Source organism: Aulonocara stuartgranti, assembly GCF_965226115.1.
Source record: "Aulonocara stuartgranti genome assembly, chromosome: 7".
NCBI classification, from domain to species: Eukaryota; Metazoa; Chordata; class Actinopteri; order Cichliformes; family Cichlidae; genus Aulonocara; species Aulonocara stuartgranti.
In genome coordinates this window covers 7,316,032-7,336,209 of record NC_138945.1, presented here as the reverse complement: position 1 = coordinate 7,336,209, position 20,178 = coordinate 7,316,032, and the positions used below count along the sequence as shown (strand labels likewise).

General features: G+C 40.1%; 1 protein-coding gene across 5 annotated transcripts in view; it reads left to right on the top strand.

Moving 5' to 3' along the window:
- Positions 1–819: 819 nt before the first annotated feature.
- sez6l (seizure related 6 homolog (mouse)-like) overlaps positions 820–20,178 on the top strand; it is a 107,046-nt gene continuing 87,687 nt past the window's right edge. For all 5 annotated transcript variants that reach the window (XM_082538140.1, XM_082538138.1, XM_082538139.1 and 2 more), the window contains exon 1: positions 820–1,157. In XM_082538140.1, the coding sequence (XP_082394266.1) occupies positions 1,061–1,157 (97 nt within the window). In that variant the 5' untranslated portion in view covers positions 820–1,060. The remainder of the gene's footprint in view (positions 1,158–20,178) is intronic.

Genomic DNA, 20,178 nt, shown 5'->3' with positions numbered 1-20,178 from the left:
TCACCAAACTCAGTCTTTCTGGGTCTGACTAATATCACACGTTCCTAATTAAACCCTCTAATCACCATTAGTTTGATCCATATTATTTATCTTCAGCTGTCCGAGTTTCCTGTCTTTCAGGTCACAGCTAATTATCAGATGTTATATCATTCATTTTTTCCATTACCAGGCATTACTCTTATTACTCCAGGTCGATTGAACTAACTTTCCAATCTCAACTCAGAGTTTGTTAAATCTGTTTTCTGTACCAGGTCCACTTTCCTGTTCTAGGTCTCACACGTTACTTTTTTCCCTGATGGCTCTTGGTATTGTGGATTTCTATGCTTTCTTGCTTTTACGACTTGAAACTTTCTGTATTTTATTTCAGAGCCAATGTGCTCAGAATATATTATAATATTTGATGCATATAATACCCTGAAGGACCCAACCTGGGAGTATATAAAATCAATATTATTTTCCAGCCTTCCTTCTGTCCTAGAGCTCCCTCTAAAGCGTTGGATTGCAGTGGCTACAACATTAGTGCCAACCTGAGGTGAAATGAATCCTCAGTGGGCCTTCCACCTCCATGACTCCTCCATTCACCCCACCAATTTTCCAATTCATCCAGAAAATTTGCGCTACCTGGAACAAAGTTATTTTGCCTCTCTCTCTCTCTCTCTCTCTCTCTCTCTCTCTCTCTCTCCCTCCGTTATGTAAGTGTGCCCTTATCTTGCTGCAGCCTACTGTCAGCTTGACACAAATACAGACCGTCACTCTCTGAGCAAAAGTTTCATTATCATTAAGGTCGGGCTGCGTGTGTGGAGGAGGTGGGCGGGTGAGAGGGAGAGAGAGAGGACTGAGGAGTCCGTGGAGAAGCGGCCGGGAGGGTGGAGAGGCAGATCTCAGGCAGAAAGCAGGAGGCGCTGCTTGCAGCCAGTCAGAAAGATGCTGCTCTGACATGCGGACCCCCAACGATCTTGACCGCGACACTACGCTTCTACGTGCCCGCCTGACCACAGATAAACCAGCTGACACTCTTTTCTTCTCTTGAGTCTCTCTTCTCTGCACTGGGTTTGTTGCCATGCCGCCGGCCGCCTGCTCGGTCGATTACCGACTCCGCTGCATGTTGCCCGCGGTGCTGTGGATCGGGCTGCTGTGGAGCAGCGTCTCAACAGCAGGTATGCGTTTGATTTCTCGTGCGAAACCAGAGTGATGTCTGATTCTGCGCGTTTCTGCGCTCTCTGTCCTTCTGCGTCTTGGTTCGCATCCAAGTGGAATGACAGAGGCGCCAGTTGAGTTTTTATGCACCGCAAAAACACCTCGTCTCCGGGCATCCCTCTGCTCCTCTCAGACACCTCCTCTCGCGCGACTCGCAGTAGGGCAGGGAGAGGAGCGAGTCTGAAGCAGCGTCTCGCTGTTTACTGCGCCAGCAGCTCCAACCACTTTGGCACAGCAGTACGGGCTGCACATGCAGCCTCAAATCCTCCGTGTGGACACGAGTCCATTCGTGTGCGTGGGAGCCACGATCAGGCACGAGTGGATGCAGAGACAAAGAAAAATAGAGAAATCACCAGTCAGCCAGCTCCGCAGTTAATTGGGAGAGGGGATTCCTCGAGTCTGAGCATCAGCATGCAAATTAGAAAGCAGGCTGACACTAAGTGAGGAACAAAGTTGATGTCTCAAACACTATCTATCTATCTATCTATCTATCTATCTATCTATCTATCTATCTATCTATCTATCTATCTATCTATCTATCTATCTATCTATCTATCTATCTATCGAAAAGTTAGCGTTCTAATCCCTGATATTTTTTGGGACCCTTCTTTCACTTAGAAATAAGTCTTCTGTGTAGGCCACTTCTTATTTTTCACCATAGTGGTGACCTTATGAAGAAAAAAAAATACTCAAAGAAAAGAAAATGGTGGTGAATGGATGGTTTGCCTTGGTTGAAACTAGCTGGCAGCTCATAGCTTCCCATTTTGACCTTTTAACTACCATCATTTCAGACCATTGAAATGGTGGCACCATCGGTGAAAGCCCCATGTTTAGCTAAACCTCTTATCCTGGCCTAAAGATGTTGTTGTTCCTAAAACCAACAGCATGGAAAATGCTCATGCCATGTTTCCTGCTTCTAATTTAGGTGACATTCAGTGAAATCTTTATGGACGAAGGTAACAATAGGTGGGTTGCAAGGAAAAAGAAAATTCTTAAATGAATAGGAATTACCTGAATCATTCCACTCCTTCAGTGAAATGATCCAGAACATTTGTCCCTTTGGGAAAGGGTCACTGTAAATCAAATTGTTGTGAATGATCATCTTCAGATGAGACTGTTTTCTACAGTGATGACAATAACCTGATCTGTAGAGAAGGAGAGCTTACTGAACATTTAGAGGACAAAAAAGTGAGAAACCTGTGCTATTTGCTTTACAGTCATTTCATCTTTACTTGCTGAACACCTAAAGGAGATTTTGTGTTAAACAGCATTTGTTGCAGCCTCATCAATTGCAAAGGGCACTGAAGCTGTTGTGACAGCATGTGGTTGTCTAACGTGTTTGAACATGTTTATGTTGCATTTTCCTTTCATTTTTCTGTGTATGTGGTCATTCGGGTTAAAACGGTAGCTTTTAAATGTATTCAGATTCAGCATTTATCTCTCTTTATTGTGCCCTCTGTTGCAAGTGGTGGAGTCTGTTATTCCTGCACTGGGTTCAAATAAAATCAGAATGATAATCCTTTAACTGTCATTAAACATCAGACGTTCAACGAAATATAGAAGCAGCTACCTGGTAGCAGCATTTAGAATAAAAAAATAATAAAAACAAAGAAATAGCTAACAAAAACAAATCTAAAAATACCAGCTATAAAACTGTGCAAATGTACAAGGTATATACAAATGTGCAAGGTTGGTCTCAAGTATTGCACTTGTCTTGTGTGGTAGTGATGTGTATGTTTATGTGTGAGTGTGTGTTACTGTATGTGTGCATATGTGTGTGTGTGTTGTATGTGTGAGAGGTACTGATGTGTGACTTTAAGTGGGGCGTGTGTTCATGGTCCTGGTTTGGATTAACCTGTAGAATCTCCTAAAGGCCTACAGGTCGAACAGGTGGGATGCAAGATGTAGGATGGGTGGAGTCTCTCAGCTCTGTTCAGGCAGTGGGATGTGTAGATGTCTGCAACAGAGGGGAGGGCGTAGCCGATGATCTTCTGTGCAGTATTGACTACTCTCTGGAGCGTCTTCCGCTCAGCCTGGGTGCAATGTGTGAACCACACTGTGATACACTATAGCGAGTGGTAGAAGGTCAGCAGCTTCTCACAGATGTTGTTCCTTCTGAGCACTCTCGGGTAGTGCGCTTTGGGGTCTTTAGGGACTAGTAAAGCGCTATATAAATACAGGCCATTTACCATTTACCATAGTGCAGATGCTGCTGTGACTTCCTGATGATGGTGGAGGTGTTTGCATTCCAGGAGAGGTCAGCTTATGTAGCGTGGAGGCAGGTCTACTCTGTGCCTCCTACAGTCCAGGATCATCTCCTTTGGCCTTGTGTTGTTTACAGCCAGATTGTTTACTGAACACCACACAGACATATTCAGCACCTCATATCCTGTACTGTGATGGGGTTTCAGAGCCCATCACAGTCTCTGCTATGCAGATGACACACAACTTTATCTATCATGAAGCCAAATAACACACAGCAATTGGTTTAACTGCATCCAGGTCTTTATAAAGACATGAAGAACTGAATGACATCTAATTTTCTGCTTCTAAATTCAGATCAAACTGACGTTATTGTACTTGGCCCTGGAAATTTTAGAAATATACTCTGCCATCCTGATTGTTACTCTAGATTCCTACTCTGGATGGCATTACCTTGGCCTCCAGTAATACTGTGAGGAACCTTGGAGTAATTCTGATCAGGATATGTCCTTCAATGCTCATATTAAACAAATATGACTGCTTTCTTCCATTTGTGCAACATCTCTAAAGTTAGAAATATCCTGTCTCAGAGTGACGCTGAAAAACTAGTTCATACCTTTATTACTTCCAGGCTGGACTATTGTAATTCATTATTATCAGGATGTCTTAAAAACTCCCTGAAAAGCCTTCAGTTAAACCAAAATGCTGCAGCAAGAGTCCTGACAGGGACTAGAAAGAGAGAGCATATTTCTCTAATCTTGGCTTCCCTTCATCGGCTTCCTGTTAAATGCAGAATTGAATCAAAATCCTGCTCCTCACATGCAAGGTCTTGACTAATCAGGGCCCATCTTATCTTAATGACCTTGTAGTACCATATCACTCCATTAGAGCACTTTGCTCTCGAACTGCGGGCTTTCTTCAGTCTCCTTTCTCACTCACTGTGTGTTAATAGACCTCTCTGCACTGAATCATACTTGTTATTAATCCCTTGCTCTCTTTCACAACATGTCTTTTATCCTGCTTCCTTCTCTCACCCCAACCAGTCGCAGCAGATGGCCGCCCCTCCCTGAGCCTGGTTCTGCCAAAGATTTCTTCCTGTTAAAAGGGAGTTTTTTCCTTCCCACTGTCGCCAAATGGCTTGCTCATAGGGGGTCATATGATTGTTGGGTTTTTCTCTGTATGTACTATTGTAGGGTCTACCTTACAATATAAAGTCCCTTGAGGCGACTGTTGTTGACATTTGGCGCTGTATACATAAAATCGAATTGAATTGAATCCCTGTATGCAGATTAGGGTTAGGGTAGTGTAGAACAGTGAGCTCAAAACACACACTTGTGGGGAGCCAGTTTTGAGTGTTCAAGTAAAGGAGAGGTGAGGAACGAGTTTGACAGTCTGTGGGCAGTTGGTGAGGAAGTTGAGGATCAAGGAGTAAGTGAGAGCCGGGACAGGTCAGACAGTTTCCTCACCAGGATGTTGGGGATGATTGTGTTAAAGGTTGAGCTGTAGCTATTTTGTCCTCACTTGACCTATTTGCTGTATAGGCAAACTGGTGGGGGTCTCCATAGGGAAGGTTATTCATGGTGGAATGGCTTTGAATGAAATGTTCCAGGTGCTTAGTGATGACAGGTGTGAGTGGAATTGAGTTCAAGTCGTTCAGGCTTAATAGCGGTGTTGATAGCTGACCAGACAGTAGAAGCTTCAGCTTTGCTAATTTGTGTCTCCCATATGGAGCGTTTGACTGTCGCTGCTTTTGGAGTATTTCAATGATCTGAAAATCATATCACTGGCTGTGTGGTAGAGACCACCCAAGAGCTTTGTGCTTCAGCTTAAATGAGCGAAACGTTGCTATTTTATTAGTCTTAGTCTTGAGTTAGCTTATACATGTGTTTGGAGGTAGCTTGCCAACCTTTATTATTTGAACCGTTCAGTGTTCCACCCTGTGCTCTAAATAGATCACTTCTTTAGAGTCTAGATTGGGTCAGCCCTAGGGGTGGGCGATATAAACGATATACGATAGAAACTATATAAAATTGGCCAACGATAGAGATTTTAACTATACCGCTCCATCGCGATAGCGCATGTTGATGATGTCATCAAGCTGCGCCTGTTTTGGTCGAAAGCATCGCATTGGCTACAACAATTATCATCTGCAAATTATGCTGAGAGTCATAGCAAAGAGATGAAGCACTTTTGAAATATGGGGAAAGCCAAAAACTGCGGTTCCTCCACTTCCGTAACATTGATTCATTAATGTTGAATTCTCTCACAGCTGCTCTATGTTGCAGTATATTAATAACTAACCTTGTATTGTGGACGAATGATCTCAGTTGTTCTCCTGACTGAAGTTTGGCATCCTGCTATGCGATTGCATTTGTCCCTGACCACCAGAAACCCTCACGTTAACTTTTATTGAGTGGGAAAAAAAGTTGTTGTTCATCCTCCAGCTTCACTGTGCTAATGTTATGCTAACATAGCTGTGTAGCTAGCAATCACGTAATACAACATTATATACCAGGTAGTCCAACTTCAGTGACCCTGCAAATGCCACTGCTGTTTAGTTTTCTGTCTTCATTATTTTGGAAGTGGTAGCAGAGCTGTACGTTTTAATTAGTTTCAAAAATCTCTCAGTCAGAACATGGTATGTGATGTTTAGGTGGAAACTAGCGAGCTAACTTCCTGTTAACTTCTAACTCCGTTAAATTTAATAACTTCTGTTTTCATGGATGCCTGGATGTTAAACTTAATTGTTACACCTGGTAAAGCAGCAACGCTGATGATTTTATTAAATATTAAAGAATTTAAACCGTCTTTAACTCTCAGTGTTCGTTTGACTTTGGGGATGGAGTTTTGGACCCAGATTACTCTGCGAAGCTCCTCACTACGGCAGCCGTAATGCTCTGACAATCCATCAAGCAGTGCAGCTTACCAAAGTTGTACTAAAACATTTTTTAACAGATTTCTGCACGCCAAAATCGGTTCGAGGTCAGTAAGGACAACCAAAATTCATACATAAGGCACACTCTCGATTTTTGAGAAAATTAAAGGATTTTAAGTGTGCCTTATAGTGTGGAAAATACGTTATACAGAAGAAAAGAATATATCGCAATATATATCGTTACCGCACATGCTTTAAATTATATCGTGATATGAATTTTAGGCCATATCGCCCAGCCCTAGTCAGCCCCTAAGCTAATGTCGAATTCTCACACAAATAGCAACACCCATCTTTTATATACCATCTGTGGTGCAGTTCTTGAATTCACAAACATTAACATTAGAGTCTTTCTTCTTGCATGCAGAGGAGGATAGAAGCAATGTTGCTTTTAGCCCTAAACTCAGCAACCATCCATTGGAGTTGTAGAGACTGGATCCCTTATAAAAACCTGCAGGCAGATGGTTTTGACTTCTTCAGTGATTTCTCAGCACGCTTCAATCATCTTGCTAATCCTTGTCTGTCTTTTCTTCCCCTGTATTCTTGTACATTTGTTCAATTTGTGAGCGTGCCCCACCACCCCGACACACACACACACACACACACACACACACACACACACACACACACACACACACACACACACACACACACACACACACACACGTATCATGCACTGCATCATTGGTTTTTCTCACTGTTGGTGTATGTGTTTAATGAGCTTCCCCAGCAGAGATGTAGTGTTACAGAGCCGGCTCGTGATTGTGCGGTTATGTGTTAGTGTACGTACTAGTGTTTTTTAATGCGGATTGTGCCTGCAAATGAAGATAGACTGGATCATTGCGTGGTCTCATTTCTCAGGGTAAGAGTGATAATCTGCTAGAAAGAAAGCTCGACAACTGAGTAGAGATTCCAGAGCTCCAGCTGGGAAGCAAAACCAATTGCAGCTTGAATCCAGAGTGCAAAACAGAGATTTTTATTGACCCACACTGACAGTGTTTTTCTTGTAAAAATATCAATGAGGCATACCCGCTTCATTTAAAAAATATAGATCTTCTCTCCTCAAAAGAGCATCCATCTTGTAAGCCGCTTTTCTCCTCTACTCTCATCACAGCGCCTCTCCAACTTCCTTTCCCCAGTCTTCGTTCACTTGGCTTCTTTCTCTTCTTTTTTCTTTTCCCATTACTTGAGTGAAGAAGAAAAAAAATGGAACCAGGAGGCAGACAGAGGAAATTGTTTCTTCTGGTTGAATACACCCAGGCTTATTATGCAACAAGATCCTCAGGCACCAAACTTTAGAAAATATTGTGCCAAGTTAGCATCACAAAAAGAAACCAAATGAGAGGAAGTAAGGCTAAAGAGTAATGAACCAAGTTGAGAAATAAGAGCAGCAGAGAATATTAACTAGTAGAAAAGTAATATCTCGATTTCTGTATATGTCCACACCACATGTATACTTACAGACATTAAAATGGTTATTTTACACACTTACACACACCTGCGTAACCTAACATCACATTGATCCTATAAGCTGTACTTTAATTACAAATTTTTATACCACTAAACATGAGTGAAATTAGTTGGTGGGACAGAGGAGGGACAGGGACAGGGTGAGATAGAAGCAGGAGATCCACTGTGGTGACTCCTAAATGCGGCAGCTGAAAAAAGAAGAAAAGATCTCACATCAGTTTAGACCAAAAAACTGAAAACATTAATGTTATAAAACTGATTAGATTAGAATTAGGTTAGAATTCAGGATTTTGAGTAGTTTGGTTATGGTATGAGTGAAACAAAAATATTTTTCAATATTTTTTCATCTAAATACCTGAAAAAACCTGGACTAAAGAGTAAAATAATCAGCAGCTGGATTCAGAGTGGAGCAAATGCTATCAAACACTCTGAAGTGTAAAAACTGAAAAGGAGAACGTGCCAGTAAGGGGGATAATGACTTTGGAAACCTTTCATGTATAATATGAGGATTTTCAAGAGAAATGTTTTTTTTCTTTTTATCTTTAATCAAAAAATATAATAAAAGCTGTTTTTGAGACTCTGTTATCAAAGTGGCATGAAATTAAGATCATGTAACAATAATGTAACATAATATGTAACATAACAGTAATGTAATTCAGATTTGGTGACAGTGTTACGCCAGTAAAGCTTTTGTGATGATACCTGTGGAACATCAGTCACTGTTTATATTGTTGCAGTGTGAAACACTTTCATAGTTGCAGAGTTTGATGTTGGCTGTAAATATTGAGCTTTACTAATTTTAGCAGAGCTCATTTCAAGCGTTTTTGTGCTGTATTTGATTCAGAGAAGAATTACAGCATTAGTGGTGGGAAAAGCAGCTTTACAGAAAATGTTCACACTCTCAGTTTGTTTGTGTGTGTTTTTGTGTTTGTATACTTAAAAGATAGACTGTGTAGTTTATCTATAAATCTTGCAATCTTAACTTTATGTTGCAAAGAGAAACTACCAAGTCAATCATAATCAATAACAAGAAGTTATCAGGCTGTGGACTTGTCAAATTATAAGACATTGTAGAGCCTTTAGCACCACGTATTAATAGATTTAAATATATTATTTAAATATATTATTCAAAACTGTATTTTTGATTCAAAACTTGTGCACCCAATTCTTGTTTTTAAAGTCAATAAAACTGTATGCTGTACAATGTAATTTAATAATTAAAAGCCCCAAATTACCATGGCATTTTATGTATAGTTTACTTTGTGTAATATGCATTACTCAACTGTTAAAGCAGTCTTTTTCAAGGGTGCAATTTTGTCTGTCGCCAGTCTGTCGAAGGGCTAACACATGGAGACAGAAAACCATTCACGCTTACACTCACACCTATGGGCAATTTGGATTAATCAATTAACCTATCCCCACAAACTGCATGTCTTTGGACGGTGGGAGGAAGCCGGAGTACCCGGAGGGAACCCACGCAAACACAGGGAGAAAATGCAAACTCCACACAGAAAGACACCAGCCTGATGGTGGAATTGAACCTTTTTAAGCCTTCTTGCTGTGCGGCAACAGTGCTAACCACCGTGCCGCAATTTTGCAATCAGTGTTTTCATAAAAGCCTTTTTTTCATGCATTTACTACTACTGGTAACAACACACACGAGGTTTAAGGCCTGGACAAGTTTAAAAGTTTTTGTCCTCCACAGTGGAAATTGCTGAAAATAAAAGTGGGTATCACTTTAGTCAGCTCCCAATTTTATAAATTCTGCACTCAGCTTTGTAGTCTCCAAAATAATTGAAATGCAGCCAGATGCTGCTCATTTCATATTTTCTCTTGTTTTTTTTACTTTTCCCTGACATCCTTGCATTTAAATCCATCTCCCGTCTCTGTGTGTACCTGGCGTGTACCACTACACTTGCTGTCTTTGAAACTTCTGTCCCCCTTCCTTTTTTCGCATAATGCTATGATCCTAGTCAGTCTTTGCATGTGTGTGCCCATCATAAAAAAGTCGCCATACACACAGCAGGTAAGAAAAAGGAGGTTCTTTTAAGACAGAGACAGGCAGGAAACAACTGCAGAACAGGCAGAGCACAGGTGGGCTTAAGGGGTTTGGCCTTTCATTTCTAGAAGAGCTCCTCAGAATATGAGTCTCTGATTACCATGATTATACAGATCATTGTGCTGATGCTGTGTTTTCTTATGAACTACATAGCTGCAGAGGTCTGTGGTTGTCCACCCTTTTTGGGACAAAGCCAAAAAAGGTTAAGTTCTTTTAAAGTACAGTGGTCACTCGTTTATCGCGGGAGTTTCATTCTAAATAACCCACGATAGATGAAATCCGCGAAGTAGCCAGCTTTATTTTTTACAATTATTGTAGATGTTTTAAGTCTGTAAAAACCCCTCACTACATACTTTATACACATTTCTCAGACAGGCATGAACATTTTCACAATTCCCTCTCTTGTTTAAACACCCTCAAAGTTCAAACCTTTGTAGAAAAACAAGTCCAGTATTATAGAATGAAACCAAAGATCAAACCCTGTTTTCAGGTCCAGAACATGGTCACAGAGCAGCTGTGAGAGAATTCAACATTAATGAATCAATGGTACGGAAGTAGAGGAAGCAAGAAGAATGAGTTGAGTAAAGTTCGCTTAATGTGCCTAATAATTCAAAAAATACGGTAACTTCTACCTTCCTTTAGCATGTGCAGAAGTCCAACTTTTTGTGCAATGGTTAGCACCTTCCCCTGCCTCTGGGTGCTACCACAGGAGCCTCTGACGATGCAAAACATTTCATCAACATTGTTGTGCTTGTTGGGGAGAAAACTTACAAACATACAGTAAAGCACTTTAGAGTCACACTGCCAGCGATCGAAGATTTATGTAAATTTTTCAAGCTGAACGTGTTCTGTTCTGTAAAAAAAGAAAAAAAACATGCAAAATTGCACAAAAAAGAAAATCAGCGAAACAGCGAGGCTGCGAAAGGTGAACCGCGTTATAGCAAGGGACCACTGTACAAATAAAATAGGTTAACACATTGATATTAGTATTAACTAACCAATCATTTTATAATAGTTTCATTTTATGGGAATTAACAGTACATATCCTGTGGCAACCCCTGTAGAGAAAATGTTGTATTTTAAGTATTATCTTTTCAGTTGGGAGTGTATCTATATCCCTGTTGGTGTTTGCTCACAAACTGTCTTTTCAGTGAGTCCATTTGCTCATTAGTCCCAAAGTCTCTAAAATATAGTCTGGGCTTCTGCGCAAACTTACAACATCTTATAACAACATCTTAGTGAATTATTAAGATTTGGGGGGACGTTATGTACCTCCTGTGCTGCCCTTCTGCTTCTAACCCAGGCAGTGTTCACATGTAAGGAAGATGCCCAAAGAAGTACCAGGTCTTAGCTGCAGTCATCTCTTCAGCTTGGCACATCTTCTAAGATCTTTATGACACAACTTTTATGAAGGGGTCTGAAAGTGTGTGTGTTTGCTGTTCAGTGTGATTTATTCTGTCTCAGCATCCATGATTATCCTCTCTAGGATGGCTTCAGGATTGCACAGATGCTGCTGACACATCCCTACAATAGAAGCAATTAAGCGAAGCTTAACTTTGTGTGCATCTGTTGTAATCCATGCTGTGTTTGCAGTTGAAACTGTTTTGGGTTGGTTCTGCTTGAGGCTTCTTCTTTTTAGAGCTTTCCTCTTTAAAACTGTTATGGGGTGGAAGTAGTTTTAATGTTGTATTCTGTGTGTTTTAATGGTTTGGTTTTAAGTTGTGGTTTTACGCATGTCTGTGTACAGTTTGCATGCTTTTATTTTGAAGTTTTTAATCTTAATCAAAGAAACTATCCACACCTGCTCACTCTGCATGAAAGATGGGAAATTAGGGCAGACAGGGAGCATTCACAGTACAAAAGTGGCACATGCATGAAGGCAGCAGCACTTCAGCTTGAGCAGCAGCAGGATGAATAGGCAGAATGATGCCAAGAAGATTGGCCTTGAAACTGTTTGTGGAACTGTGGTTGAATATGATGGAGGAGTTGGACCCAGTAGGAAGGCCTTTCCAAGCAAGACATAACCGGTGAAAAGAGTGATTTCTGTGATGGTTGGTGCTAGAGCATCTATTTCAAGACTGTTGCACCTGTACATATATGTATAGGATGGACTTCTAGCTTGGTTTTGTCTTAGTTTTTTTTAATGCCCTTGGTTTGTTTTATTGTAAATAAATTGTTAACTGCTACACTTGAGTTTTTTCTCCTTGGCTATCACTTCCTTTTATTTTTTTCGCTGCTCTCTACCCGATGGAAAAGGACCCCCCTCTTCCTTCTCTCCCTCTCCCTTCTCCTTTTCCCTCTTCTTTACAAAAATGTGTATTAAACTATTTATGAATGGTTGAAAGGCACACAAATGTAAACATAATGAAGTTATAGATTAGCATTTTTTAAGGAAATGTAACTGTGGTCAGGTTATTTCAGTTTGATAGTTTCCTCTCAAAGGTCAGTACTCTCAAGATGGCCAGTGTCACTTGTTCAAATGGGCACTTAAAAGTTCATAAACGTTGAATACTTTGTGGAAACACTAATCGTAGCAATAGAATTAACTGAAGTTCTGTCACAGTTATAAAAAGTAATATTTTTAAGCCTTTAATGTAGAGTCAGTTGCTGTTTGATACTTTAAGATCTAGGATAAGGCATAACTCTCGTTTATGCGTTCCTGCATTTTAATGTTGTTACTGTACCTTACACCGTGTTCTGCATTTCCCCTGTTTTCATTCATCATTAGCTGCAGAGCACTAAGAGGATAGCATGATTCATTGTTGCTTAACTCAACCCAAGCACAGAGAATACACTACGCACGCACACAGACAGGCAGGCAGAAAAAGCTCAGAATTTCTTTTTTCTTTCTGGTCAAATACAAATTGCTGTGTCCATTACTTGAATCAACAAGTTCTCCAATAAAGCACATCCACATTGGAAGGATGGTGTTGTCATAAATACATTTCCATTCAGGAGATTGGAGCGGGAATCTGACACCTTTCACATGAACCTGCAGTTAAAAGTGCTTCAGATGACAAAACAAAAAGTGTTAGTGTTAAGTAATGCTGTGAGAAAGGCACATTTAAGATTGTGGGCTCTGGATGCAAAAATGAATTACTGGCAAGAAGTAAGAACAGAATCAACAGCTTAAGGCTGCCAGGAACAAGAGCAAAAACTAAACTGAGGAAATTTGCCCAAGAGAGAAAACAACCCTGGAAAGTTAGGCTGGGGAAAACCAGAGGCCTACACTACAAAGCAGGATTTTGTATTAACCAGGTAAACAGGTAACTGTTTTTTGAACTACAAAGTTGGATCACATCTTACCAGGGTACATCACCACCACAATCCATGCGGTGAACCTAAAAATACACAAAAAACAATAAGTTATCATCCAATTTGTTTCTCATCTCTTGGTTACCTTGTTAGGCTTCCTTACACATGCAAATGTTGGTTTTAATACTTTTTGGTTAGTCGATTTCAACAAAAAAATAAAAAATAAATAAAAATAGTAAAATTAACCTCAAGAGAATCATGTTAATAAATAAAAGGTTTTTGTGTTACCTGACTATTATTGAGGGGTATGGGACACATCTCTTAAATAAATCTGTTTTATTGATTTTTTCATTTTAATATTAATAACTAAAATGACATCTATGGTGTTACAGGTCAATTTCGACAGATAGATATTTACATCAAAAAAAGACAAAAAAAGGTTTTTTTTCAGCAGTAGACCTTTAATATATAGGACATATAGGGTACACTGACCATAGAAGCAGTGGAAGACTGAATGGCTATAACATAAAAAGAAAGGCAAGTGGTGCAAACCTGTCTCCTAAAACTCAAAAAAAGAAACCACGAAAGGAAGTAAGCCTGCTTCCCAAAAATGTCATGCTGTCCCTTTTAAGCAGAAGGCTACGCATACTCAGAGCTCCTGGTTGGATATGGTTGCTGAATTTGTTCAGAACCTTTGAGCTTCAAGATAGAAAAGGCAAATGACAGAATTCTTGGAAGGAAGAAAACTGTTTCCTCCCCTCACAAAATCTATATTTAACGCCTGCTACCCACAGTCGCAGTCAGAAAAGGCATTGAAAATGTTGTTCATTTTTGCTCCACAGCAAATGATGAATTGTGATCCAGAAAGAGATTTGATATGGTTGTCTGGGATTAAAGTGACATTTTGGAGTTTCAGTCTGAGTGAGTTACACCCACACAAACGCACCCTGACACTTTGCCCTGTCAAAGTCACTCCGAGCAGACTGGCAAAATCAAGTGTGTTTGCAACCAAGCCTTTAAAAAGTTAATATTCCCATTCCTATTTGCCTCAAAGCTAATAACCCATGTCACCGCTCTGCTCCCTTATCTATGTGCCTTTGATACGGGAATCCCACTGAAGAAGGTCTTTTGATGCAATCGGCAAACCTAGCCTATGTGTTATAATCCATTCTGCTGATAACTGCGCCTGTCATGCTGTCGAGTCGATGTGTTTGTCTCCACTCGAATAGCTTGGAAAGAGCTGGCTAAGTATTTTGTGATTGAGAGTATGTATGTTATTGCTGTTTGTTTTTTATTAATCCATGATATACTCCCATGTGGGCTGTAAGGTTCAATGCATCAGCTCTTCTCTGTTTTGTTGCCCCTCAAAGGACTGATTGATTGATTTATTCATGTCATGTGGTGCAGAGACTTACAGACCAGCAAACCCTTGTCTGAGCTTTTGAGAGATTTAGTCTCCAAAAAGTTAAGAATGTATTTAAAGGCTGAGAGAGACACGCTAAGCCTTCAGCCTGGTCTAAGCAGAACTGAGCTTCCTGCAAGATGATGACTGCCCATGCAGGACAGTTGTTTTTGTTGAGCAGAATCACAAAGAAGTCTTAACAAAAGTCTAAAAAAAATGAAAATGTGTGAAATGCTGCTGCTTGCTGCAGCGTTTTCATTCTAAAAACATTTCTGGGTGGTTCAACTTAGAAAGACAGAAAGTACAGTTTGAAAGGATTATTTTGGAAGCTTTATGGGTTTAAATTTTTTATTTAGCTTCATATATATTTAAATTAATTTCCCACCCTCGAGGCAATCATTGCTTTCCATTATTTTCTGTGTACAACACAAATCAGCTTCCAGAGCCTTGAGATTTAGTTGTAATAGCTAATCCAATCACTGTATTTTTCAAAATTTTTACAGTTACAATGACACATTGTAACTAGATGGTAATGCAGTTGAGGAGAGGGATGGTTTTAACAAAAGTCAATAGCCTCTTGTCTTAGATAAACGAATGTACTTACCAAAAATCAGGCAGAGCTAAACTCCTGTTGGCTGATTCCTTTGTTTTCAGTTTCGTGCCAGATGCAAACCCAAGGGCTGCGGTTTTCTTTTAAATTCATTGTAAATGCAGGTTGCCAAACAGTTTTTATTGGATTCAACTGATGGCTTTGTGACAATGTACATGTAATTTTGATGTCACTGGGTCATTTAGGTATAGTTCTCAAGACAGGCCTCGATGCAGCTCCACTTATAAAAACCAGCTGTTGATATTTTTAGAGCCACTGTTAATTTTCTTAATGTATACCCTGCAAAGTCTTACAGTACCTACTGTAGAAATGCACAAAGAAAACCTTATGGAGACACACTTAGCTTGACACAACTGTTGCTGTAAAATATAAAAGAAAATGAATTGAAAGGACCCAGAATTTTAGAGCCATGCCACTGGGGTTTATTTTAAAACCTGCTTGTGGTAAGACATCTGTGATTGGATACTGAATCGTCCTATCATGTTGCTGCTCAAAACCAATCTGCTGTTCTAAAATTTATACTCAATTTAGATGTTTTGATGTACAGCTCCTCACTAGAACCCCCTCATATAAAATAAGCTATACTAGACACTTGAGACAGAGATTCAGCTTTTTCTAATCCTCTCCAGTTAGTTCGCATTTACAGTTCTATACTGTCAAAGATCTTAGTGGTGCTCCTAGTTTGCAGTTTTTTTAGCAGCTTAGAAGTGCAATGAATGAAACGAATGAAGAAAAAAAAATGAATTGCTGCTGTTGTTTTATATTTCTGAAAAACAACAGAGAAATAAAGAAGACTGTTTTATTATTACAGTTCACATCACATGTATTGCTTTCTTTTCATTTCATTATTTATTACTAAATGCTCTCCATGTTGACATCTGGGTCATGGCCACTCAAAGTTCAAGCTTGAAGCATTTGTCTCTTCTTCTCTGGCTCTTCAGCTCTGCTCCCTGTCCCCCTCACAACTGATGTGCCTGGTGCAAACATACATGTACGTTTTCAGGGTGCGGGGTGATGTGGTGTGGTTTTTGTAATCAAGAGCAGGAAATACATTAGAACATGAATAAATATTAGAAAGAAGAAGCCTTGGTTCCCGGGTATGATAGGAGAACTCATAGTCCTGCAGATGTTCAGGGATTCTATGGATCCTGCTAGGACGGGGACTTAGTGCATCATCCCGATCTCTGGATGTAGCCATGTCATGTAGGTGCAGCACATCTGGTTCGAGGGACTACTTTGACCAGAATGGTGTACGTCAGTTCAGTGCTGGGTTGTGCTATGACAGTTATCTTGGTCAGAAGGAGAGGCTGACATCCAGGGAGTAGATTGTATGAGGTGGAGTTTATTTACATGCAGATGGATGGTACAAGGACGTATGGCATAGTGTAGGAGGATGTGTCATGTTGGCCATGTTGCATGGTTTCTGCGATCAAGAACATGAAATACATTAGAACTTGAATAAGGATTAAAGGGTAATACAGCTGCCCACGAATTCCACCACAACAAATATGCTAAGGAAATGGATCGATCTAATACCGCTCCTTAGGAGCGTTCACATTTAGTTAAGCACTATTCAAATAGGCCACAAGCTGTAACTTCAACACAAGGGATGAACTATTTATATTGAGGCAGGTGGTCAGGAGTCAACCCATCTAGTTAGCCACTACATAATACACCCATATTACGGCATTCAAAGTCACATGAATTGGTAAAAGGAACAAATAAAGCTGGAACAAGGCCAGAAACTATCAAATTACTGGGCCACACAGCTTTTGCTAATTAGCATATATGCCAAAGATAGTTAGAACCAATATGCACAAAAGTAGTAGGGTGAAGCATTGAACTCATGTTTATTCATAACAAACACAGAATGGGCTATTTGCTTTGGTTCCCAGCAGCTCTATCCTACATCCTCAGCCCAGAAACTAAGTCAGGCTGTCCAGGTCAGGAGCTAATCCCATGACTGCACTAAGGCATCTGGGTAATGTAGTCCACCCTAACACAGACCTTTCTACAATTGGTTCAAATGACAAGGAGATGGTGTCTTTGCATCAAGTTCAACAGATTTATATAGCAAACGTTACTTACATAATTTCCTACTATGTTTATAATTTAACAGGAAACGGGACACAACCCTTTTCTCTTTTTCCTTGTCTTCATAACTTTGCTCATAACTGCTTTGATTCTTTGCTTATACCAAGGCTGCTGTGCGAATAGCGTTACCTTAAGCCAGTTTGCATTTGTTTCTTGTCCTTGTTCAGCTGGGTGTACGTGATTTAAGTGTCTGATCAGGTTTTTTCAACAAAGGCTTTGATGTTTTAGTTTGTGTCTTCGGTTACAGTTTCCGTACTATCCACATCTTAGTGAATGACTGTGAGTGTGCATGCAACTATTTGTGGTGCTGTGCATGCATGAAACAGACCAGGTTGTAATGGAACATGAGAGACTAATGGGGCATTTCTGGTCTCTGGACATTTTTTAACATAGCTGGTAACATGAAAACACAGATATGTATAGACTGGGCTAAAACATGCACGCACACTAGAGTGAACAGCATAACTTGCAAAAACAACTAAGAACATGGGAAGTCATTAATGGTCATGATTGTCTAAAGCAGTCAAAGTGTATCAAGATTTTTAGTCCGAGGAGAGTTGGAGCTGTCTCTTTTCTTTGGCATCACTCTCTTACATCCCTCTCTTTCCCTTCCTTTCCCCTCCAGCCCTCCCTACTGCTAAATGGAGGCAGGCAGGAGTGTGAGGAGAGTTTCAATGACTTGATGTCTGCAAGTGCACTCTCATTCCAATGTTTCTGCTTAGTTGAGTAGCTAACAAACATGTAGTCTTTAGCACGCACACACAGATTTGTATTGCTGTTGCATACTTGTTAGAAACTTCATTGACTGTATTCATTCCCATTCCCCCTGTGACATTTCCATTTAATCCTATCCTAATCTAAGCTTCTAAACCCAAATCTTACTCTGCAGCAGCCCTGAAAAGAAGTAAAAATTTTCTGACTGGAATATTTTCTTCTTCCTCCTTTCTTTTTGAGGACATTTAATCCTTGTGGGGATTAAATAGGAAGACGTGTAGAGTTCCAAAACTGTGGCAGCAAAGAACACACTACTTTAAAATGTTTTGACTTTTCAGTATGTTCATTTTACTGCAGCTACTTCATTTTTCACATACTGTAGCACTCCACCTCCACCTCATTGACTAGATTATTTATCAAGGGATTCTCGGCACTAGTGCTTCTAATGCCCATGCTATGAAAAACATATTTATAAAATGTAATCGCTGATGTGAAATGTGAGGCTCAGCCATCATAGAAGTCCTTGATAGTCTTCTCTTTCTCATTGATGTCCACCTGTGAGCTGTGACACAGTGCGCTATGTACAAACTGCCATGAACTTTTAAAAACGCCAAGACTGCATCATAGCAGAAACCACAAGAAGCAAAAATCTGGCTATCTGGGTTTTCAAGATTAAAGATTAATTTATGTTTCTTCTACAGCACACTGGTTTCTCTTTTTCTAGAAATTCTGGATGACTGTCACATGATGATCTGTCAGGTCCAGCATCACTTGTGACCTTGTCTGCCAAAAAAGGTCATCTCTGTAACACCAAAGAGGCACTTGTCTCTATTCAGTTTTAGTCCGTTCTTTTTAACTCTCCGTTAAAGTTTCTTCAGCCTTTCATCGTGTTGTTGTCTTGTATTTCCTCAGACGATGAGGTCATCTATGTAGACTCTGGTGCCTTCCAGCCCTTCTATTAAGGACTCCATTGCTCTGTGGAAGATCTCTGGTGCTGATTTAATGCCTAATGGGAGCCTTAAGAAACAGTAACACCGAAATGGTGTGTTGAAGGTAGTGTACCTGCTGCTTTCTGGGTCTTGCCTCAGCTGCCAAAATCCACGTGAAGCATCCAGTTTCCAAAAAAACGTAGCCCCTGTCATTTCACTCATTATTTCCTCTCTCTTAGGGATCTAATAATGCTCTCTTTTAATATTTTCATTTAGATCTTTGGGCTCAAGGCAGACTCTTAAAGTATATGTATTTTTTTTCTTGACACACGTGATAGAGTTCACCCAGTCTGTGGGCTCTTCCACTCGTTCAATGACACCCATCTAAGTCATTCTTTCAAGCTCTTTTTTTCAAACTAGCCCTGGGTGGAGCAGGCACTCTCCTCGGGGCTGTTCGATATAACGATATATATCGGATGACGATATGAAAACGTCTATCGTTTCATATTACGCTATTGTTTGTTTGATGGTGCTGCAAAAGAAACTCTTTTTTTCATCTTTTTGATGGTCACTGTAGATTTTCTTAAAGTCCTCTCTTGCTCTTATATTTAATATAACCACACTACGGACGAACAAGTGACTGTTTTTATGCATTGTCGTTAGCAACAACGACGGTAAAACCATCCCGTGGCTCTGCCGGCCGCTGTTTGTTTTCCACATAAACCTTTCACAATAAAGCTGAAGATCCTGTTGAGATTTTTCAAAATAAACGGAATCACGTGAAAGAGTATGCAGAGTGTTTACGGACGAGAAGCAAAAAAAGAGCCGACAGGCGCTAAAAAATAAACCTTGGAACAGGCTTTTCCCCACAACACGCCCTGTAATAAATACTCGTTTCAACTTATGTAACTCTCAACTCCAGGTACACGACGCCCAGCTGAAAACAATTCACGCAAGTCGAGTTACCCGAGATTCACAGAATTTAGAGAAAATGTACAATTTTTGTGATTTATATTGTTGTCGGGATGATAAATGTCTTATATCAGGATATGAGATTTTGTTCATATCCAACAGCATGCAGCACAGGCACGGCATCATCCTTGAGCTGGATTTTGTAGGTGTAAGGCAATGTTCCATGTCCTTTGAAGACTGAAGGAAATTTATTGATAATGTCTGAACTTCTTTCATACTGTTGGTGTTCCAGTGTTTTGCCTTGTTTGACAACTTTCGTGTTGTCAGTATTACTCTGATAGATCCTCTTTACTAGTCCTAGGTCCTCAGATGTTTAATCTTCTAAAATTTACTTTGTCCATT